Source organism: Bombina bombina, chromosome 6, assembly GCF_027579735.1.
Source record: "Bombina bombina isolate aBomBom1 chromosome 6, aBomBom1.pri, whole genome shotgun sequence".
Taxonomy (NCBI): Eukaryota; Metazoa; Chordata; class Amphibia; order Anura; family Bombinatoridae; genus Bombina; species Bombina bombina.
The window spans coordinates 856,330,369-856,351,487 of record NC_069504.1 but is presented as its reverse complement, the minus strand read 5'-3'; the positions used below and the strand labels follow the sequence as shown (position 1 = coordinate 856,351,487).

Genomic DNA, 21,119 nt, shown 5'->3' with positions numbered 1-21,119 from the left:
GTACACCCATTGAAAAACAATACAACTATAGACGAGGCATACCATCTATATACACACTTGGTTGCTATGGATAGAAAAATAGAGACATTGTCGCAGAGAGGTGACGCCGGAAGGCGGCAGGGGGAGCGGGTTTCAAACGGTAAAAACATTATATATCAATAGAGGTCAAGACAGAGAGTGGATCTACACGGGTACCGTAAGTACTTTACTATTCTTTGTGATATATAGTCTTAAAAGCATTCATTAAAGTTGTCAGAATGTATTTGTAGTTGTGTAGCCTTCCGCTTTATGGACAAAATATGTAATATAACTACAATTCCACCTGTCATTTTGTAAACATGTTCTTAGATTTAGGTTGATTGACACTTTTAGGTTTTTGCCAGTTTACTATAAAGAGTCAGTGACTTCCTTTGTGGAGTCAATACACCGTAGATTTACTAACAGTAACTTCAGTGTCTCTAATTCCAGCTATAATTTTCGGATGCACATTCTTCACTAAGGATAGTAATGTGTATGAGTTTTAGGGAATAAGATCTTTGGATTAACATGAACAAGGGTTGCAGTTCCTATTGTGCTTCATGTGTATACTACCTACATAATTACCATACCTTCTTTTGGAAGAGAAATAACTATTTTTTTAATCTATAGCTTAAAGGGACAGTTTACTCAAAAATTTTCTCCCCTTTAATTTGTTCCCAATGATCCACTTTACCTGCTGGAGTGTATTAAATTGTTTACAAGTAGCTCCTTTACCCTTATATTGGCATTTGAAATTGTTAATTTAGCATGTGGTATCCCCACCTATTCTGAAAGTTTGTGGCCGTGCGTACCAGCTATAGATAAGCTTTGTAAACACAGCCAGCAGAAAAAATTACACTCCCAGTGTGATAAAGCAGAGATAAGGTAGTAAAATGTTGATTTTCCATTGTTCTCTCAAAGTATTGGTGATTGTTTTAAGGACAGATATAAGATAAAGAAGCAGGTATATGTGCACAATGTGATACAGTAATGAGATCTGATTATACCTACAAGCTCAACCTATTATATTAGGCTGTGGCTTCAAAACACAAAATCAGAGCTTTAATATACAGAAATAAACCTTAAAAAGCTCATTTTCATACATTTTTTACTCTGCAGTTGGTAAAAAAAGCAATTGTAAACACATTAAGGGAAAAACTATTTTACAGTATACTGTCCCTTTAATTTCTTAGATACTTTAGATATTTGTAAGTGTGTTTGCAAACCATTTGAAGAGGATCCTATAAAACATATAATTATATAGTTGTTGTGCACAGTTTTGGGTATCCTGTTTAATTTCTAAATATTATATTCTCTTTCTAATTTCTGCTTCCTTTTTTGTGCCACCAGGGTCTCTGATTACATGGCTCTGCCCCCGGCGTTCTCTCTCCATGACTCCTCACTTATCAGTGGTATAGAACCTCTCCCACTGTCCCCTTCTCCTTGTCAGGTGACCCCTTATTCTTCTCCTCCTCCATTTGTTTTGTCTCCTTCTTCCACCTCTTCCTTTAGACGTGCAGCCTCATCTGGGGTCACAACACAATTCTATGCCTCTTTGAGGTGCAGCAGAGAGATGGACAGTGAAGAGAATATAACCATAGTTCCCAGTGCAGAAGAGCATTTTGCAGTCCAAGGTCCAATAATGTCTGATACAGAAGAGCTGGCAAATGAGATGTCCAGAAAGTTACAGGAGGGTGTGGAGGTCTCTGGTACAAAGGTAGGTTTGCTCATTTAGGGCTTGACCCTTCCAGCATTTTCAGTCTATGCATTGTATGTATGGATAATAGCCCTTAGTGGCTGATTACTACATGGCATATTACTTGTTTTTTAACATTTTACTAAATTTATATTACTTTTCAAAGCTGTTAGTCTCACAATATAATATTTAGTGAGCGCTACAAATAGAGCATTGTTAAAGTGACACTGAACCCAAAATTTTTGCTTCCGTGATTCAGATAGAGCATGCAATTTTAAGCAACTTTCTAATTTACTCCTATTATCAATTTTTTTTTTTCATTCTCTTGGTATCTTTATTTGAAATGCAAGAATGTAAGTTTAGATGCCGGCCCATTTTCGGTGAATAACCTGGGTTATTCTTGCTGATTGGTGGATAAATTTATCCACCAATAAAAATGTGCTGTCCAAGGTCTGAACCAAAAAAAGCTTAGATGCCTTCTTTTCAAATAAAGATAGCAAGTGAGCGAAGAGAAAATGATAATAGGAGTAAATTAGAAAGTTGCTTAAAATTGCATGCTCTATCTGAATAACAAAAGAAAACATTTGGGTTCAGTGTCCCTTTTAATGCTCTGATTCATGTGAATAAAGATTTGGCCCCATCAATTTTTCTTTTACATTGTGCTGTAAATTTTTCAATACTGTAGTAATGGCTACAGAAAAACTATGTCAACAATAGACAGCAGAATAAATCACACTCCCAATGAGGTGGGAGAAATAGGTTCTAAAATGTTAATTTTCAGTTGCTCTCTGCAATTATTGGTCTTTTTGTTTACAGAAATATAAGATGAGGAATTTGTGTTCATAGAGAGAGATAAGATTATGAACTTTGCAGCCGGTATTCATTGGCAGTCATTGGAGGGACAGTAAACACCTTGATATTTTTATATAAAATGTTTAGTTGTGTGTAGTATAACAACTCTGCAATATACTCTAATTGTTTATTTTGCCTTCTTTTCATGTAATTTAGCTATGGAAATGGTGGAATTTATAATTCTCGGAATTGAAAAGCACACTGCAGATTTATCAATACTAACCCTGCTACATACTGTTCCCTAATTGGCTTTAACAGATAATAAATGCAAAATAATACATTCTGTACTAATAATATTACAGTGGTTAGCCTTGTCAACTGCAACCTCAAGCCCAGATTGGCTCCACTAAATAAGGCAAGTGATGGGTGGAGTTTGGGTATTGAAAACAATTGCAGTGAACAAGGTGTTCATTTGTTCTGTAAATGTTTAGTGTTGGCTGATATATAACAGTAGTTCCTTGTAATTACAAGGTGTTTACTGCCTCTAAGGTAATTTAAAGGGACACTGAACCCAAATTTTTTCTTTCGTGATTCAGACAGAGTATGCAATTTTAAGCAACTTTCTAATTTACTCCTATTATCAATGTTTCTTCATTCTCTTGCTATCTTTATTTGGGAAAAAAGGCATCTATGCTTTTTTTCTTGGTTCAGGACCCTGGACAGCAGTTTTTGATTGGTGGATGAATTTATCCACCAATCAGCAAGGACAACCTAGGTTGTTCACCAAAAATGGTCCGGCATCTAAACTTACATTCTTGCATTTCAAATAAAGATATCAAGAGAATAAAGAAAATTTCTCTTGCTATCTTTATTTGGAAAAAAAGGCATCTATGCTTTTTTCTTGGTTCAGGACTCTGGACAGCAGTTTTTGATTGGTGGATGAATTTATCCACCAATCAGCAAGAAAAACCTAGGTTGTTCACCAAAAATGGGCCGGCATCTAAACTTACATTCTTGCATTTCAAATAAAGATATCAAGAGAATAAAGAAAATTTGATAATAGGAGTAAATTAGAAAGTTGCTTAAAATGTCATGCTCTATCTGAATCACAAAAGAAAATGTTGGGGTTCAGTGTCCCTTTAATGGGTAAAGAAAATCTCAGTTCCCTCAACGGTGCCTAGAACCACTAAATTGAGCCCAATAAAAAAACAGCAAAAAGGGAATTTAAATTCTGTGTAGAAGAGATACCTAGGTAGGCATCTGGAGCACTACATGGCAGAAAATAGTGCTGCCATCTAGTGCTCTTGCAAATGGATAACATTCTTGCAAAACTGCTGCTACAGAAATGGGTCGGCTCCTAAGCAGTTGTCCCTTGTTTTCAACAAAAGATACCAAGAGACTGAAGAAAAATTGATGATAGAACTAAATTATAAAGTTGTTTAAAATCACATGCTATCTGAATCATAAAAGAAAAAAATTGGGTTTTATATCTCATTAAATTGTCTTTTTTATTTTTATTGTTTACTGTCCCTTTAAGGGAAACCACTTTTACAGTACGCTGTTCCTTTAAGTAACAATGGTTATCATCCTGCACTCACTCAATGTAGTCATAAAATCTGGTCTGGCCATGGGTCCTGAGAACTGGAGTTTAAAACAAACAAACAAAAAAAACTTCTATGTGTGCAATTATATCTATTATCCTAACCAAGCCCCAAAGTTTTATGAGAATACCGTCAGCTACCTACTCCAGCTTGCTCCTGTTTGTGTAAAGGGTCTTTTCATATGCAAAAGAAGGGGGAGGGGGGGTGTCTTATTTCCCACTTGCAGTGGGCTTTCCAGCTACCTTTTCAACAGAGCTAAACTGAGAGCTTCTAAGTAAGTTTTTAAACCATTTTATACTGGATTTTTATATCAGTATCTGTGCATCTTATTCTTTATAGTAGTGTCTATTACATGCAGTTATATGAAAATAAGTGTATACTGTCCCTTTAATTCTTGTCACCTACTCTTGTGGCTTTTAAAACACATAATTAGATATCAATTACATTATTGTACTAGGGGAGAATGTAAGAAAACAATTGTTTATCAGGATTGATACAAGAGTATAGGATTGTACAAATAAAAATCTGATCTTTTCTCTTTGTCCCTATAAGGGGGTGTCTTCTTATATTTCACAGATGGAGTCTGTACGGAGTCACTTGCAGAATATGTTGAGTCTGGGCAAGATCATGAGTGCACACAGTGAGTTAAAAGGCATCTCTATTTACATAATAGAATATGGGCAGTAAAGTCCTTAAAGGGCCATGAAACCCACATTTTTTCTTTCATGATTTAGAAAGAGTATGCAATTTTAAACAACTTGCTAATTTACTTCTTTTATATATTTTGCTTCATTTTCTTGATATCCTTTGCTGAAAAGCATATCTAGATAGGCTAAGTAGCTGCTGATTGGTGGCTGCACATATATGCCTCATGATTGGATCACAAATGTGCATTGCTATTTCTTCCACAAAGGATATCTAAAGAATTAAGCAAATTATATAATAGAAGTAAATTGGAATGTTGTTTTAAAGTGTATTCTCTACCTAAATCATGAAAGAAACATTTTGGGTTTAGTGTCCCTTTTAATTCTGTAAATGTTTCCATCACTAACTTCAGTAATAAACAATGCAGATCTTGACAAATCCCAGGAGCCAGAGAGGTGTGGCTCATGGAAGTTTCATTTCTGGGTTCTATTATTATCTTTATTATTTATTTGAAAGGGATACTTAACCCAAATATGTTTTTCACGATTCAGATAGAGCATGCAATTCTAAGCAACTTTCCAATTGACTCCTATTATCAAATTTTCTTTGTTCTTTTGCTATCTTTATTTGAAAAAGCAGAAATGTAATTTTAGGAGACGGCCCATTTTTTGTTTCAACACCTGGGTAGCGCTTGCTGATTGGTGGCTACCATTTAGCCACCAATCAGCAAGCGCTACCCAGGTGCTGAATAAAAAATGGGCCGACTCATGTTATCTTTATTTGAAAAAGTAGGATTCTAAGGAGCTGGCCCATTTTTGGTTCAGAACCCTGGATAGTGTTTGCTGATTGGTTGCTACATTTAGCCACTAATCAGCAAGCAGCAACCCAGGTTCTGAACCAAATATGGACCGGCTCCTTAACGTAGATTACTGCTTTTTCAAATAAAGATAGCAAGAGAACGATTTTAAAATTTATAATAGGAGTAAAATTAGAAAGTTGCTTAGAATTGCATGCTCTATCTGAATCACAAAAGAAAAAAAATGGGGTTTAGTGTCCCTTTGAGCTTACATTGCTGCTTTTTCAAATAAAGATAGCAAGAGAACAAGGAAACATTGAAAATAGGAGTAAATTAGAAAGTTGCTTCAAATTGCATGATTTACTGAATCGTGAAAGGAAAAAAAAATGGGTTTAGCCTTTAAGGTTACTCTATATTTTTTCTGTATACAAAAAGTCTTACCTGGCCCCTTACATGGACACAAAAGTGCAAAAATATAATGCCCTAATGTGTCAAGGCATTTAACCATTGCACTACTGCTTAATTATGACTATAATCACATAGTTAAATTCAGTTCCAGAGTGTCAGTGTACTACTAGGACATATCTGAATACATTTAGTGAAACCAATGAAGTGAGAAAATGGTAAAACAAATTTATATTAGGTCCCCTGGGTTCTACTTATATCAAGAGTAATTAAGCCATGGGTCACATCAAGTCAGAAAAGTGCCTCTGTACCAGTGACTGCTTTTCCCAAGACTGAAAACAAATAGTCAGTAAATAAAACATGGACAAAGTGAAAATAATACATTTGTAACTTCACTAACCAGTTAATCTCCCTCCCTGCAAAAAATAAAATAAAAATTCTGCAAATTTTTTTTTTTTTTAAATATATCTTTATTATCCAATTCAGCATATCATTCCATTAAACAGAAAAAGATAAGGATTACCAAGAAAAAAACATCAGGGATCCTTATAAATGCATTACAATCAATACAATTGTTAACAGTACCACAATATATTGCGTAGTCATGCATACATTAATTCAAATACTGCATATTGGGCCAAAAAGGAAATTATTTTAATATGTTAACTTCTAAACCTGCATTTATAGGATCAATACATAATATTAGGCCCTTATTACATATTGAATTGGAAATTTTCTAATAAACTAAAAATAAGACAGAAAAAGGAAAAAGGGAAGAAAAAAAAAAAAAAAAAAAAGGGAAAGAGGACAAGTCTCTCTACTCTCCACTCTCGACCCCTCGCTCCCATCTTACCCTGTCAACGCAGGATAATCTTTATTAGCTATCGCCTGTTCCATATAAATTGTGCCTCGAAACGGGGCAATTATCTGTCTCTGTATGGTTTCTGGTAAACTGACAATTATATTCTCCCATTTATGGAAAAATTTCTTTATTTGAACCTCAGAATTTACTGACGTATCAATTTGTTCCAGTATTATTTGGTTTTGGATTTTGTATATAAGTTCTTGCAAACTTGGTGCTTTTTTGGATTTCCAATGTTTCAAGATTAGAAGTCTTCCTGTGATAATTATGGCATTCAGTTGGCGAATATTTTTGTAAATTACTTCTTCTTGATTAATGAAGAAGAAAACATTCTTAGCTGATATTTGGAATTTACATTGATTAATTTTGCTAATCCAGTTACCTATTTTATACCAGAACTTTTTGATTTTGTGACAATACCAAAAGCAGTGCTCCAAGTCTGCCCCGGTATTCTTACACTTTTGACAAGATACAGTAGATTTATCCCACTTTGACTTTACTTGTGGAGTGATATACATTCTATTTATGAATTTAGTATGTGTTTCCCTCCATGAGGAGGAAACTGTTGCTTTGTCTAGAAGATTATAACTTTCCTGAATTCTTTCAGGCGATATCTGCCAGCTTTCTGCAATTCTTCGTAAATTAATATATCCGTTGGTGGAGATGATCAATCTGTATAAAGTTGAAATACTATATCTACCTGCCTTAAAGAGGATTATAACGGGTTCTATTTTATCCCAGGAGGCTAGTCCTGAACTATTTTGCAAAATCTCCTGTACATAGTGCCTAATCTGTAGGAAGGCATAAAATTCTTTATTTATTATCTGGAAGTCTTGCTTGATTTTAGTAAAAGTCTTACAAGCCCTAAATTCATTGTCTATTAACTGGTATACAGTAGTAATCCCTCTTTGGGCCCAACTTTTTGAAAATACTGGATTCCAATGCTGGTACAAAATTCGGGTTTCCCAAGATGGTAAGATAGGTAGAAAGTAGGACATTAATATCTAATATCTGCAGTATTTTCTGCCAAGCCAAGATTACCATCTGAATAGTGGGCATGGATTTAATTTTCTGAGGACATTTATCTTTAGTTGTATGAAGGAGAGCAGTAAGGGAATATGGATATGCTAGGACTCTTTCAAAAGGAAGGGCAGCATAATAATCAGCTTCGGTTAACCAATCTAGAGCCACCTTTCCAATACAGACTAGGTTGTATAGCTCTATATCAGGTAATGCTAAACCTCCTTCTGTTCTAAAAAGCGTGAGCTTTTTATACGATATTGCTCTTCTTTTTTCCCCCCATAGAAATTGAATGCATCCTTGCTTATATCTTTTAAGATCTTGTTTTTTAATTATTATTGGGAGGCTTTGCATGAGATACAACAACTTGGGAAATAGTAACATTTTAATTAAATTAATTTTACCTGTCAGATTAAGTTTGAATTTAGCCCATTTTTCCATATAATATTTAATTTTAAGAAAAATTGGCGGATAATTAAAATCGTACCATTCTTCAAATTTCATTGACAGCCTAATGCCCAGATAAGAAAAATGGCCTTTTGCTTCTTTAAATGGGGGAGATTGTAACGAATCCTTATTTTTGCTTAACCAATAGATTTCAGATTTTAGGGAGTTGACTTTATAGCCAGAGAATAGCCCGAAGTCTTGTAGTATTTGATTTAAAATTGGTATATTTTTTTTTTGAGTTGGATAGTAAGACTAATAAGTCGTCAGCATATAGTAACGTTGTTATCTTTCTTTTACCTATTTTAATCCCCTCCAGTTCTTTCCTAAGTTGGATAGCCAATGGCTCAAGCGCTAAATTAAACAAGTATGGAGACAATGGGCATCCCTGTCTTGAGCCCTTATACAGGGGAAAATAGTCTGTAAGTGTATCATTAATAATGATAGCGGCTGAGGATGTTTGATAAATTGATTTAACAAAATGAGAGAAAGGGCCCTCGACTCCATATTTCACCAGTGCTGTAAATAGATGATCCCATGTTATGGAGTCGAAGGCCTTCTCTGCGTCAATTGATACTATTGCGGCATCTGGATCTGAGATGCAACGTTTCCTATCTGCTTGTTTTTGGAATAAATTTAAAACTAGCTGAATTTTGCAAATTTATTAAAGGGACAGCAAAGTAAAAAAAAAAATGGATAGATGATCAGTTAAAACAAATTAAATTTAAAAGGGGCAGTAAAGTCAAAATTAAACTTTAATGATTCGGATAGGGCATGCAATGTTAACCTTTTTTAAATTTTCTTTTATCATCAAATTAACTTTGTTCTCTTGGTATTATTTGTTAAAAGTTAAACCTAGCCTATTTTCTATGCCTCTTATCTCAGTAAATGTTACAGTTAGACAGTGCTAGTACATGTGTGCCATATAGATAACAACATTGTGCTCACTCCCGTGGAGTTATGAAGGAGTTAGCACTGATTGACTAAAATGCAAGTTTGTGAATAGCACAGAGGCTTAGATACAAGGTTATCACAGAGGTAAAAAAAGTGTATTATTATAACCTTGTTTGTTATGCAAACCTGGGGAATGAGTACTAAAGGGATTATCTATATTTTTACACAATAACAATTTTCGAGTAGACTGTCCCTTTAAACAAATTGGATAGAGTATGACAGTTTAAACAACTTCCTAGTGTATTATTAATTTTGCTTAGTTCTTTTGGTATTCATTTTTAAAAGACTAATCCTAGATTACCTCATTAGTGTGCACATGTCTTTATTCCTCTGGCTGGTGCATGTTTATGGCAGGGTGGATAAAAATTAATTCTTTTTTTTTTTTTTAAATGTTTTATTTTTATTTTATTTAAATCATATATTTTTCTGATTTTTAAATTTGATTTTTCTGATTTTAAATTTGATTTTTTTTAAATAAAGTTCTTTTTGGGAAAACAAATTTAATTAAACCTAGTTTTCTATTTTAAGATAAATTGTTATCCAAAGCGTATTCATCCTGAAATAAGGATTTAATTTTGTAGCATGAGGCTGTAAATTCATGGCTCTTATGTTTATTTATTTTTTGGGTAAAGTAATTTCATTAATCCATTTACTATTTTGCTTTTAGGTGATCTTAGCCAATAGCGTGCTAGCTATCTGACTTGGCGCCAGCTGGCACGCACAGCTATTTGTTAAGATGTGGAAACGTCACCTTACAGAAAAATAGCGCTCTGCCGTGGGCAGCCTGAGGAGCTCAGTGCAGCGCCCGCTTCAGACAAATAAAAGAAACTTTCAGCATGAAATATTTTATTCTTCATGAATGAAAGTCCCCTTTATTTGTTCACAAACACTAGGATTTACCATCACTTTGATTTTCTTTATTCCTTTATTGAAAGAGCAGCAATGCACTACTGGGGGATAACTGAACACATTGGGTGAGCCAATAATAAGAAGCATTTATGTGCAGCCACCAATCAGTAGCTAGCTCCCAGTAGTGTATTGCTGCTTCTGAGACTACCTAGGTATGTTTTTCAACAAGGGATGCCAAGAGAATGAAGCAAATTAGATAATAGAAGTACATTGGAAAGTTATTTTGACTTTACTGTCCCTTTAATCACATTGTTCCCCTGCAATTCTATGTACGCAGAATCAATCCCTTACTAAGTTTTAAGAAGCTCAATGAATAAAAGATTTTTGTAGTGAAATAGATCTGCACAAGGACCCAATTGTGAGGAGTAAGGGCAATCTGTAAAAATGAAAGTGAAACCTATAATGTTATTGTTTTAGTTAAATAAAACCTAATTTAAATTGTTTTTATTAAGGTAATGAATATTATTTAAATTGTTTTTTTAAAGCACATGTAAACACAGTAGATTTGCATAATAAACAATATGATAAAAAGACACTGCAATAGCACTTAGTCTGAACTTCAAATAAATAGTAATTTTTTTTCTGAAAAATGTCAGTTAAGCCTATTTCCACTCCTCCTGTATCACGTGACAGCAATCAGCCAATCACAAAAGCATATATGTATATTCTATGAATTCTTGCACATGCTCAGTAGGAGCTGTTGACTCAAAAAGTGTAAATTTTAAAAAGACTATGCACATTTTGTTAATGGAAGTCAATTGGAAAGTTGTTTTAAATTGCATGCTCTTTCTGAATCATGAATGTTTAATTTTGACTTGTGTTCCTTTAATGTAATGATTATTTATCTACTTCCAATACAAGTACAGCTGAAAAGTTGATCAAATATGAACTATTAAACTGGAGATAGTTCACCTCCCAATAATTTTATAATTATCTATTTATTTCTAATGGTATGTAACTAAATCAGTAATTTTCAGACATAACAGGAAAAATAATCTGACAAGTTATTATTCTAAAAATGAAACCTTTATGTAGAAAACCATGATTTAAATCGAGTCTTACTGACTAGTGATTTCAATAATGAATTCAATTAATTTGATCTAAATCAAATCCACCCTTGTTTATTATATTATATATAGTTGTAAACACTGTTGACATATAATGCTGAGGAGGCATGCACGCTCCTAAGCTTCAATCTGCCTACCTAGGTTTACCCTTCAGCAAAGGATACCAAAAGAACAACGCAAATTTGATTATAGAAGTAAGTTGGAAAGTTGTTTAAAATTGCGTGCTCTATCTGAATCAGAAAAAATGTTTTACTTTACGGTCCCTTTGAGAATCTGCACCCTTTTTAAAAAAAATTCTGAGTGTGGAGTTTATTTTTTTTTTTTTTTTTTTAATTTTGCACTTGCATTGCAGAGTTTTAAAATGGTACAAAAACTGTACTGAGAGGCAAAAGGCTACAAGATAAAGTTGATTGATTCTGTCACACGCCCTCTCTTGATCCAGGGACAGAAAGGCAAGAAGCAGATTAGCCTTTTGAAGCTGATCCCACAACAGAAAGATTTTAGCTAAATTAATCCAGTGACAAACGTGTAGGTCTTGTAATGGTGAATTCCCAGTGCCAACATTGACTTAAGCCTCAGCAATATTGCTTTAACCAAGATCATCTGGTCAGAGCTGAGCAGCTAGTCAGGTGGACAGATCTATTATGGAATATCATTTTTTTTAAATTTATTTTTAGCAAATAAAAGAATGGCCCATGTCAAGTAATTTGTTATTTGTGACTCACTGAAACACATGCTTGTGTCTAAACTTTATATGATATGTTTTTTAATACTGGACACTAATACACATATAAAAATCGCCGTTTTTTAGATTATTTGTCTTATGCACTTTGATGAATAGTATTTTATAATTGTATCTATAATTTTACAGAACAATGTCAGGCATGTACAAAGTCAGTTTACTATTTTGTTTCAGCTGTCAGTATTTTTACTATTGGTTTTGTTCATTTTTTTTATTTGGTAGTCTGTTAAATTCTGTATAATTAATATTACTACACCAGATCCTGTTAAGTGGGCAATATTATTATTTAGTTTTTTCTAAAACATGTTTATTGATTCAATTTATTTGTAGCTCCCAAAGCAGCTGTAGCCATATTCTCTGTTTGCACTAAAATCTTGGAGAGACAGATATTCATGCAGTGCTCCTATGTATAGAGTGTGATGCAGAAGTTGTAAATCTAAAAAAATCCAAGGTACATCAAGATTTTTTATTAAGCCCATTTTTGGTTCTGCGCCTGCTGATTGTTGGCTAAATGTAGCCACCAATCAGCAAGCGCTACCCAGGTTTCTGAACCAAAAATAGGCTGGCTCCTTTGCTTACTTTCTTGCTTTTTCAAATAAAGATAGCAAGAGAGCAAAGAAAAATTATAATAGGAGTAAATTAGAAAGTTGCTTAAAATCGCATGCTCTATCTGAATCATGAAAGAAAAAGTTTGAGTTTTGTGTCCCTTTAGGTTATCCAATGCACAAATAAATTGCTTAATTTAACATTTGATTTAAGCATAATTTGTGCAACAAATGTTGATAACAAATAATAGCCGAATTATAGCTTAATATTGCCTTAAATGGGCATAATACCAATATGGTAAATCACTTGAAAGTGATGCAGCATAACCATAAAAGCTAACAATAAAATATCACCTGGACATATTTATGTAAAAGATGAAGATATTTCACCACAAAATGTATTCAGTTCACAAAAGTAAGTGCTCTGTGAACAGTTATCATTCAGCTACCGTCGGCTGCATGTTTAAAAAAAAAAAAAAAAAACAATCAGCTTCATCAGTGCTGATGTCACACTTTGCTTTACTGTGACCTCATGAGATTTCACTGAAAGCTCACAAGATTTTACAATAAACTTTCTTAAACTGAGGAGGGAAATAACATGACTGTGCTGCCCATACCAGATGCATGCTTCCTTGCAAGTCCCAGGACTAGCATCCTGACTGGCTGCTTAAAGTTCTGTGTGCCCGGTCGTGCCATTAAAATGAATGTAGCTTGCTACCACTACTAGACCAGAGCGGGAGCGAGCTACATTCATTTTAATGGCGCGATCGGGCACACAGTGTTGCAGAGATGCTCGATGTAAAATTCAGACCCTCTCAATAGAGCAAGGAGCGGCGTTCTGGTAAAAGGAGGTTTTAGTTACAATTTCTCTGCAATCCTTTAAAGCATAAATGTGCCGGTAAGCTAATGTTATATAATTCTGCACTATGTGCCGAATTATATAACGTTAGTTTGTAAGTTTTACTGCCCCTTTAATAAACAACACATAGTAAATATAAAGGAAAAGAGCATAGGCCTTAAGAAAATATGGCATTGCAAGACATCTCCTCCTAGTAAGCTGCAGATTCCTCTGCCTGTTTTCATTCCCTCAAAAGGGCATTGTCTGTTACCAGAAAGCTTGTAAATGTCACCCCCTTTCTGCTACAGGTGACCCCCCTGAAAAGCGAGAGGAAGAGCAGAGTGACAGCACCAGCACTTTGTTAAGGTTTGTAATAATCACTTTAGTTATCTGGAGGTAATAAGATGAGATCAGTCATATTTTGTTGCTAAATAATTAATGTATTGTGTATCCTTATTCATCTTAGTGCCCGTCCAATGCAGGATCGTGTACCTCCCTTTACTCTCTCTGGTCTTGAAGCTCTGTTTCCTCATTACTCATCTTTATACAGCTCGGTCCCATCTCTCCCTGACCTTCAGCTGAGAGATGCATTAGAGAGGGAGTCCACCCGACGTAAGGTAAGCACCCTCCTCAAACCCATCTCTCCCAGTTCTGATATATCTTATCTTATCTCTTATTTTAAACCCTCCATATCTATGTATAAATGCCTCTAGATTGTCAGTTTGTACACCTGTATGTCTTTGTGGATAACTATAATACTGTTTACACACACGTCTGTTTCAGTCTCCTCATCCACATCTATCTTTCTGTCATCTGTCATGACTTTGGTTCAGCTGCTAAGCTTCTGTTCTGTAATCTCGTTTGTACATCACGTGGGGTGAGCTTTAATTAAACCTGTTCAGCTCTTTGCTAATAACTAGGGTGACCATATTGCCGCTTTAAAAGGGACACATATGAAAAATACATATGTCAGGGCTGTTTTCAAGAAATGTATTGTATAAGAACCCTGACATATATGTATTTTTCATATGTGTCCCTTTTTAAAGCGGCAATATGGTCAGCCTACTAATAACCCCTATACAACCCTAAAAATACACACCCACATGAACAAGTATTTTATAAGGATTGGTTTATTTTAATTTTTTTTGTTTTTTTATCCCCCCTTTTTCTCGATAGCACCTGGAACATCATATACAAGATCTGCAGAATGAGATTCTGGAGTTACAACAGAGACTGACAGTAACACTAACAGCTGATCGCAGGAAAGACACCATGATTCAGCAGTTGGATCAGGTATCACACACATAAAAAGGAATGTTTCAATCTATTCTAATCACATTTTATTTTATATATATATATATATATATATATATATATATATATATATATATATATATATATATATATATATATATATATATATAATCACTCACTGCCCCCACCCCTCCTATACAAACACAATGAGAAGCAGGCTGGCAGGAATGAACAGCTCAGTCGCTTATTTTATGGCCGGGTTGCCACCTTGGAGCAGCTTATTTTATCCAAATTGTACTTTTCACAGAGGAAAACTTTCCTGAGGTATATCAGTCTGATCCCACCTAACAAGGTCAGTTCAGCTCCGAAATGCTAGTTAATTCTATTCTGAACAACCCCAACCCCAGACGATCGTTTCTTCCACTTCAATGAGGTGCAGCCATATCCCTCTAAGCACAATGGGCAAGTAGTTGAGGTCTGGTTTCTCCCATAACCCTCAGAGAGACTTTTCCCCAGGGTCATAATACAAATACAAACAGAAAGAGAAGCAGTCTGCCAGGAACGAATAACAGCTCAGTAACTTGTTCTATGGCCCGGTTACCAAATCCTTTTAGTCTAACCAGCATTCCAGTACAGCCCCTCCCCACAAATAGTGAAAACGCACACTCCACTGTCAAATTAAGCTGCCAACCCTGTCAATCGTAAACAAATTAAGTGTTATCAGTAATTAAACAATAAGATGTTAGGTTTGATTCTGAAATAAACGGGCATTAAATATTTAGAAAAACTTAAATTCAATTAAACCATTACATTACATATAGCTTAGGTGAGGGTACATTGACGCACACTTTGATGTTCTTTCAATGTCCTTGCTGACAACCCCACTCAGTGCATATGCAGTAATGGTTTTCGTACTCATGTGATATATGATATAGATAACCAACATCCAATCAGCCTTGTACTTGAATCATAAATTAAACCATCCAAGGCAAGAACTCCATTTAAACCTCTTAGAATAAAGATATACTACATGACTGCACATGTAATGAGGATTTACCACCATCACCAATACAGTGCAGAAGGGATATAATCTTTAAAATAGCAGTAACTGGTAGTCAGATGATTGAGCAATATGCTGTGTCATAGGTTGATCTGAACACCCCAACCTTGATTGGACCTCTAATTGCAGTTACAGGAACTGACCAGCCTGTCCATAAAACACAATAATTTTGTCCACATTTTAAAGTATACATGGGCAAACAAAATAAAATACATATTAATACATCTAATGATGTTTGATTGCAAATACATTATTTCTGTGGGTATGATGAAATGTCCTACTAGTTAGTGATGTATTTAGAGGGATAGTAAACCCCAAAATGTTATTTTATGATTTAGATAGAACATACAAGTTTTAAAAACTTTCCAATTTACTTCTATTATCAAAATTGCTTCATTCTCTTGTTATCCATTGCTGAAGGGACAGAATTACACTACTGGCAGCTAGCTGAACAAATCTAGTAATCAAATCACAAGAGACAAACTAGTGTATGATATGTGCGTATTCATTTTTTAACAAGGGATACTAAGAGAACTAAGCACATTTAAAAATAGAAGTGAAGTTAAGTGTCTTAAAATTACACGCTCAGTCTGAATCATGCAACTTTATTTTTGACTTTCCTATCCCTTTTTAAATGGTGCAATTTACATAAAAAAACAACTATGTAGTTTTACTAAAGCAACACATGGCATCAGATTTAACAAGAATATCCTGTAAATTTAGTATACTTTGATCACAGGTAGCACCATACCATTTGAACATAAAATTAGCCAAAGTGTTTATAAATAAAATCATTCATCAGTTTGTCACCATAATGGTTTTGGGTAACGAAATGTAATAGTATGTGGAGCAGAAGCGAAAAATCTCCATTTAAAAAAAAATATGTAGATAGGGAATAAGAATTTGACAACACATTTTTCTTTCTTCGCAACTGGAATTACAAATTGCAGATTCATATTTATAAATGTTATATTTGTGAAAAGTAACGCCCCACTTAAGTTATGGAAGATAGCTGACTACTATTGGCATAAAGAAGATAATTTCTTACAGTAGTTAATAAAATCCCATTCTCAGATCTTATTTGACCTTTCTGCAATATGTTATGTTTGTAAATAAGAATTCTATTCAAGAAATAGTTATTGATCAGATATTAGAATGTATCTATTTTATATGAGGAGCCACTAGATTATTTCCTTGTTTTCACTTGCAGGGCCAAAAATTATTACTTGTACTAATATGAATAGTTCCAAACAACTTAGTATCTTTTTTTTTAATTTTTAAACCTCATATAACCCCTCAAAGTTATTTTTTTTTTTTTTTAAATGTCTGTGACTACCAGGAATATTAATGGCATACAGCATTGATTGTAAGTAGTGCATTTAAGATTTTACTTATTATTATTATTATTATTATTATTCTTTATTTATAAAGCGCCAACAGAATCCGCAGCGCTGCCCATGGGTATAAAGATAAAAGCACAACGGAGAAACAATACAATAAAAGACAAACGTTTAAAAATACAGGGGGAATTGAGGGCCCTATTCCCATGGGAACTTACAATCTAGATGGGTAGGAGTATGGGAAACAGGAGGTGGGGACTGCAACGTTGAGAATATTAGTGAGTAGATAGATGAGGGCAATTGTTAGGTAAGTGAAATTAATTTGTTACTGAGTCAAGTGATAAGATTCCCTGAACAAAAAGGTCTTTAGGGAGCGTTTAAAGGGGGTCAGGTTAGGGGAAAGTCTGACAGTTCGAGGAAGTGCATTCCAGGGGGTTGGCGCCGTACGAGAGAAGTCCTGTAGTTTAGCATGGGAGGAGGTGATAGTAGAGGATGCAAGGAGCAGGTCGTTGGATCTTAGGGGGCGGACTGGAGTATATTTGTTGATGAGAGAGGGCAGGTAGGGTTGGGCAGAATTGATGAGTTCTTTGTAGGTCAGGGTGAGAATTTTGAATTTAACTCTGCTGTGAAGGGACTCGCAGAAACAGAGCGTCAGGAGAGGTGGGTTAGCCTGGCAGATGCATTTTGGATGGATTAAAGGGGAGAGAGGGAGGCCAGTTAGTAGGTTATTACAGTAGTCAACTCTGGAAATTACCAGGGAGTGGATTAGCTGTTTAGTAGTTTCAGCGCTCAGAAACGGACAAATTTTGGAGATATTGCGTAGGTGGTTTGTGGCATGATGAAGAGAGCAATTGGATGTGGGGAATGAAGGACAGGTTTTAGTCAAGTGTGACTCCAAGGCAGCGGACTTGGGGTGATGGGGAGATAGTGATGCCGCCAACAGTGATGGAAAAATTAGAGACTGGAGTAGAGTTAGAGGGGGGATTAGAAGTAGTTCGGTCTTGGACATTTTTTATTTTTAGGTGGTGAGAGGCCACCCAGAAGTAAATGCCAGATAATCAGTCACTGATGTGAGAATTGACAGAAGGAGAGTGCAGGGGTGGATAGGTAGGTCTAGGTATCATCAGCATAGATGTGATAGTTGAAGCCGTAACTGTTGATTAGTTTACCCAGTGAACAAGTGTAAACAGAGAAGAGCAGAGGACCTAGGACAGTGCCTTGAGGTACTCCAACAGACAGAGGCAATAGAGAGGAGGAGTTACCAGCAAAAGAGACGGAGATGGATCTGTTAGAGAGATAAGAGTGAATCCAGGAGAGGGCAGTGTCACAAAGCCCAAGAGAGCTGAGAGTCCGTAGGAGGAGGGGATGGTCAACAGTGTCAAAGGCAGCAGAGAGCACAAGTAAGATGAGTATAGAGTAGTAGCCATTGCTTTTAGCAGAAAGGAGATAGTAACCTTGGTGAGGGCAGTCTCAGTTTAGTGTTGGGGACGGAAGCCAGATTGCATGGGGTTGAGCAATGAGTTGGAGGACAGGAAGTGGGTTAGGCGATCGAAAACTAGTTTAGTTTTTCAAGGATTTTTTAAGCTAGCGGGAGCAGTGATATGGGGCGGTAGTTTGCAGGAGATTTAGGGTCAAGGGAGGTTTTTGTAAGGATGGGGGTGACCTTTGCATGTTTGAAGGAGGCAGGCAATGAACCAGTAGAAATAGGTTGAATATGGGAGTAAGAGCTGGAGATAGAGAAGGTATTGGATGTGAATGAATTGGGGTCAAGTGGGCAGGTAGTGAGGTGTGAGGAAGACAATATGGAACCCACTTCACTCTCTGTGGTTGAGAGGAGGGTGCATAGAGTGACCGAGGGGGTGACTGGGAGAGAAGTACGGAGATTGCAGGCTTGTGTTGGGATGTTGCTTCGGAAGGTAAGTGTTTTATTGAAAAAGTAGTCAGCCAGGTCTTGAGCACTGAATACAGATGAAGGGGGTGGTGCAGGTGGGTAGAGGAGAGAGTTGAAAATTCAGAAGAGTCTTTTAGGGTTTGAGGAGTGAGTGTATATAAGAGAAGAGAAGTAGGTTTGCTTAGCTGAAGTGAAGGGCAGAGGTGTAAGAATAAAGAATGAACTTATAGTGGATGAAATCCGGTTCGGAGCGGGATTTCCTCCAGACACGTTTACCAGTGCGGGAGCATTTTTGTAGGTGGCGTGTTTGCTGAGAGTGCTGGAGCTAACGATGTGGGGCTTTGCGTAGTTGGAGGGAGGAGCAAGAGTGTCAAGTGCAGAGGAGAGAGTAGTGTTATGGTGGGTTGTAGCAAGGTCGGGGCAGTATATTGTGGAAGTATGTTGAAGACTTTTTTGAATAAGGTTGGAGAGGATCCACAGTGTGCTGTTTTCTACAGGGGCTAGGAGGAGAAGTAGGTTTAGCTTGTATGTTAAGATTAAAGGGGAGCAGATGGTGGTCTGAGATGGGAAATGGGTGACAGGCAACATCAGAGAGAGAGCAGAGATAGAATACCAGATCAATAGAGTGTCCATCATGGTGAGTAGGGAATAGGGTGGTTTGTGAGAGGCCGAAGGAGTTAGTGAGTGAGAGAATTTTAGATGCGGCAGAGGCAGATGGGTTATCAACTATATTTGTAGAAATGAGTAGAAACTATTCATGGCTGACTGTCCTCCATAATGTAATACCCTTTTGTGTACTTAAGTACAAAACTAGAAGAAATGAACATTATATACAATTCTATCTGCAGACATTGGCTGTGGTAGTGGGTGGGTGGAAGCAACAAGAACAACAAAGGGAGGAGATGATGCGCAATTTGAGGGAAGAGCAAGAAAAGGCTGAGCTGGCCAGTGAGAGGGACCAGGAGGTAAGTGCCCCATCAGCCAGGAGTGGATCTCTCTCCTTTCACACCATACACTGTCTACAACTATATTTCAGTTTATTTATATTAGTTTATATTTATTTATATTAGTTTCTATTTGTCTCTTTATTGTTAACCAACAGATGCTCTTTAAAATACAGAAGGAACTATTAGACACATGTGAAGCTCTCAGCAGAGAGAAGCAGGTGGTGACTGAGAAACAGCAAGAGATAGAGCGACTAGTAAGTTTATTTATTCTATCTTTTGTTTTGTAAGTAAATTGAAAAATAAAAATTACACATGTGACAGACACATCAAAAACATTGTCATTGCCTCATTTACATGGGATCATTTAAATGGACATTAAATTCAAACATTTTCTATCACATATGTGAAAAGAAAACAGCAATTCAACTTTTTAAAATATGTTTGCATGGAATGTACTGAAATGTACAGAAAATCTGTGTTTAACCCAATCTTTAGAAATACATTTCTAATTGGCTGAAAAGGACACCTCCTACAGATGTATTATTTGTGAAAGTACCACATTCATGTAAACCAAAATAAGTTGTACATGTAAGGAACATCTATTAAAAAGAATAAGCTATAACAATTTAAAATCTTATTTTAGATATAAGAAAAAATATTTTAAAGACCCTTTAACTTAACAGAAATATCACGTATTGTGTTTCCTAAATGACAAATGTGACATTAGATACTTATTTGTCGTTTGGATCTTTGTTACACTGAACTTTCAAACTGTGCCCAGTTGATTACTGGGATTATTTCTGCTCTGCAAGAGAAGCATTTGTCCCTTTTGACTGTAATACTTTTTTTTTGGTTGGTCATCTGTTTCGACATTTAGGCTTCATTGCTCCTTTTAGTTAACTGTATTAATTTCCCACTGTCAGCTTGAAGAAGGGTCATCTCTAAGTGCTCAGATACAGGCAGAGCGGGAAAAGGAAGACGGAGCCAGGGAGGAGGAACACAGGAAACTTGAAGAACTGAAGCTTCAAATGGAAAATCAACAAAGAGAGTGGGAGGAGAGGAAAAGAGAGCTGCAAGAGGAGTATGAGAGCGCTCTAGAGGAAAGGAGGAGAGAGCTAGAGAACGAGAGGGTGAGTGCACCCAGCAAGCAATGAGCATTGTCTCTCTATGATCTCATCACTTTCTTACTCCATTTGGTTTACTTTCATTAATTCATTTACTATTTTCTTTCCCCTTCTCTTGTGGGTTTTGTTTATTATCAATTTTGACCATCCTTTATAGTTAAGTTTTTAA

At 35.8% G+C, this 21,119-nt stretch overlaps 1 protein-coding gene across 1 annotated transcript in view; it reads left to right on the top strand.

The window, feature by feature from the left end:
• The first annotated feature begins 54 nt into the window (after positions 1-54).
• Positions 55-21,119, top strand: part of CNTROB (centrobin, centriole duplication and spindle assembly protein) — a 32,530-nt gene continuing 11,465 nt past the window's right edge. Inside the window, exons 1-9 of the mRNA XM_053718288.1 lie at positions 55-196; positions 1,369-1,735; positions 4,660-4,747; positions 13,643-13,700; positions 13,801-13,951; positions 14,511-14,627; positions 19,728-19,844; positions 19,982-20,080; positions 20,750-20,956. Of these exons, the coding sequence (XP_053574263.1) occupies positions 1,382-1,735; positions 4,660-4,747; positions 13,643-13,700; positions 13,801-13,951; positions 14,511-14,627; positions 19,728-19,844; positions 19,982-20,080; positions 20,750-20,956 (1,191 nt within the window). The 5' untranslated portion in view covers positions 55-196; positions 1,369-1,381. The remainder of the gene's footprint in view (positions 197-1,368; positions 1,736-4,659; positions 4,748-13,642; positions 13,701-13,800; positions 13,952-14,510; positions 14,628-19,727; positions 19,845-19,981; positions 20,081-20,749; positions 20,957-21,119) is intronic.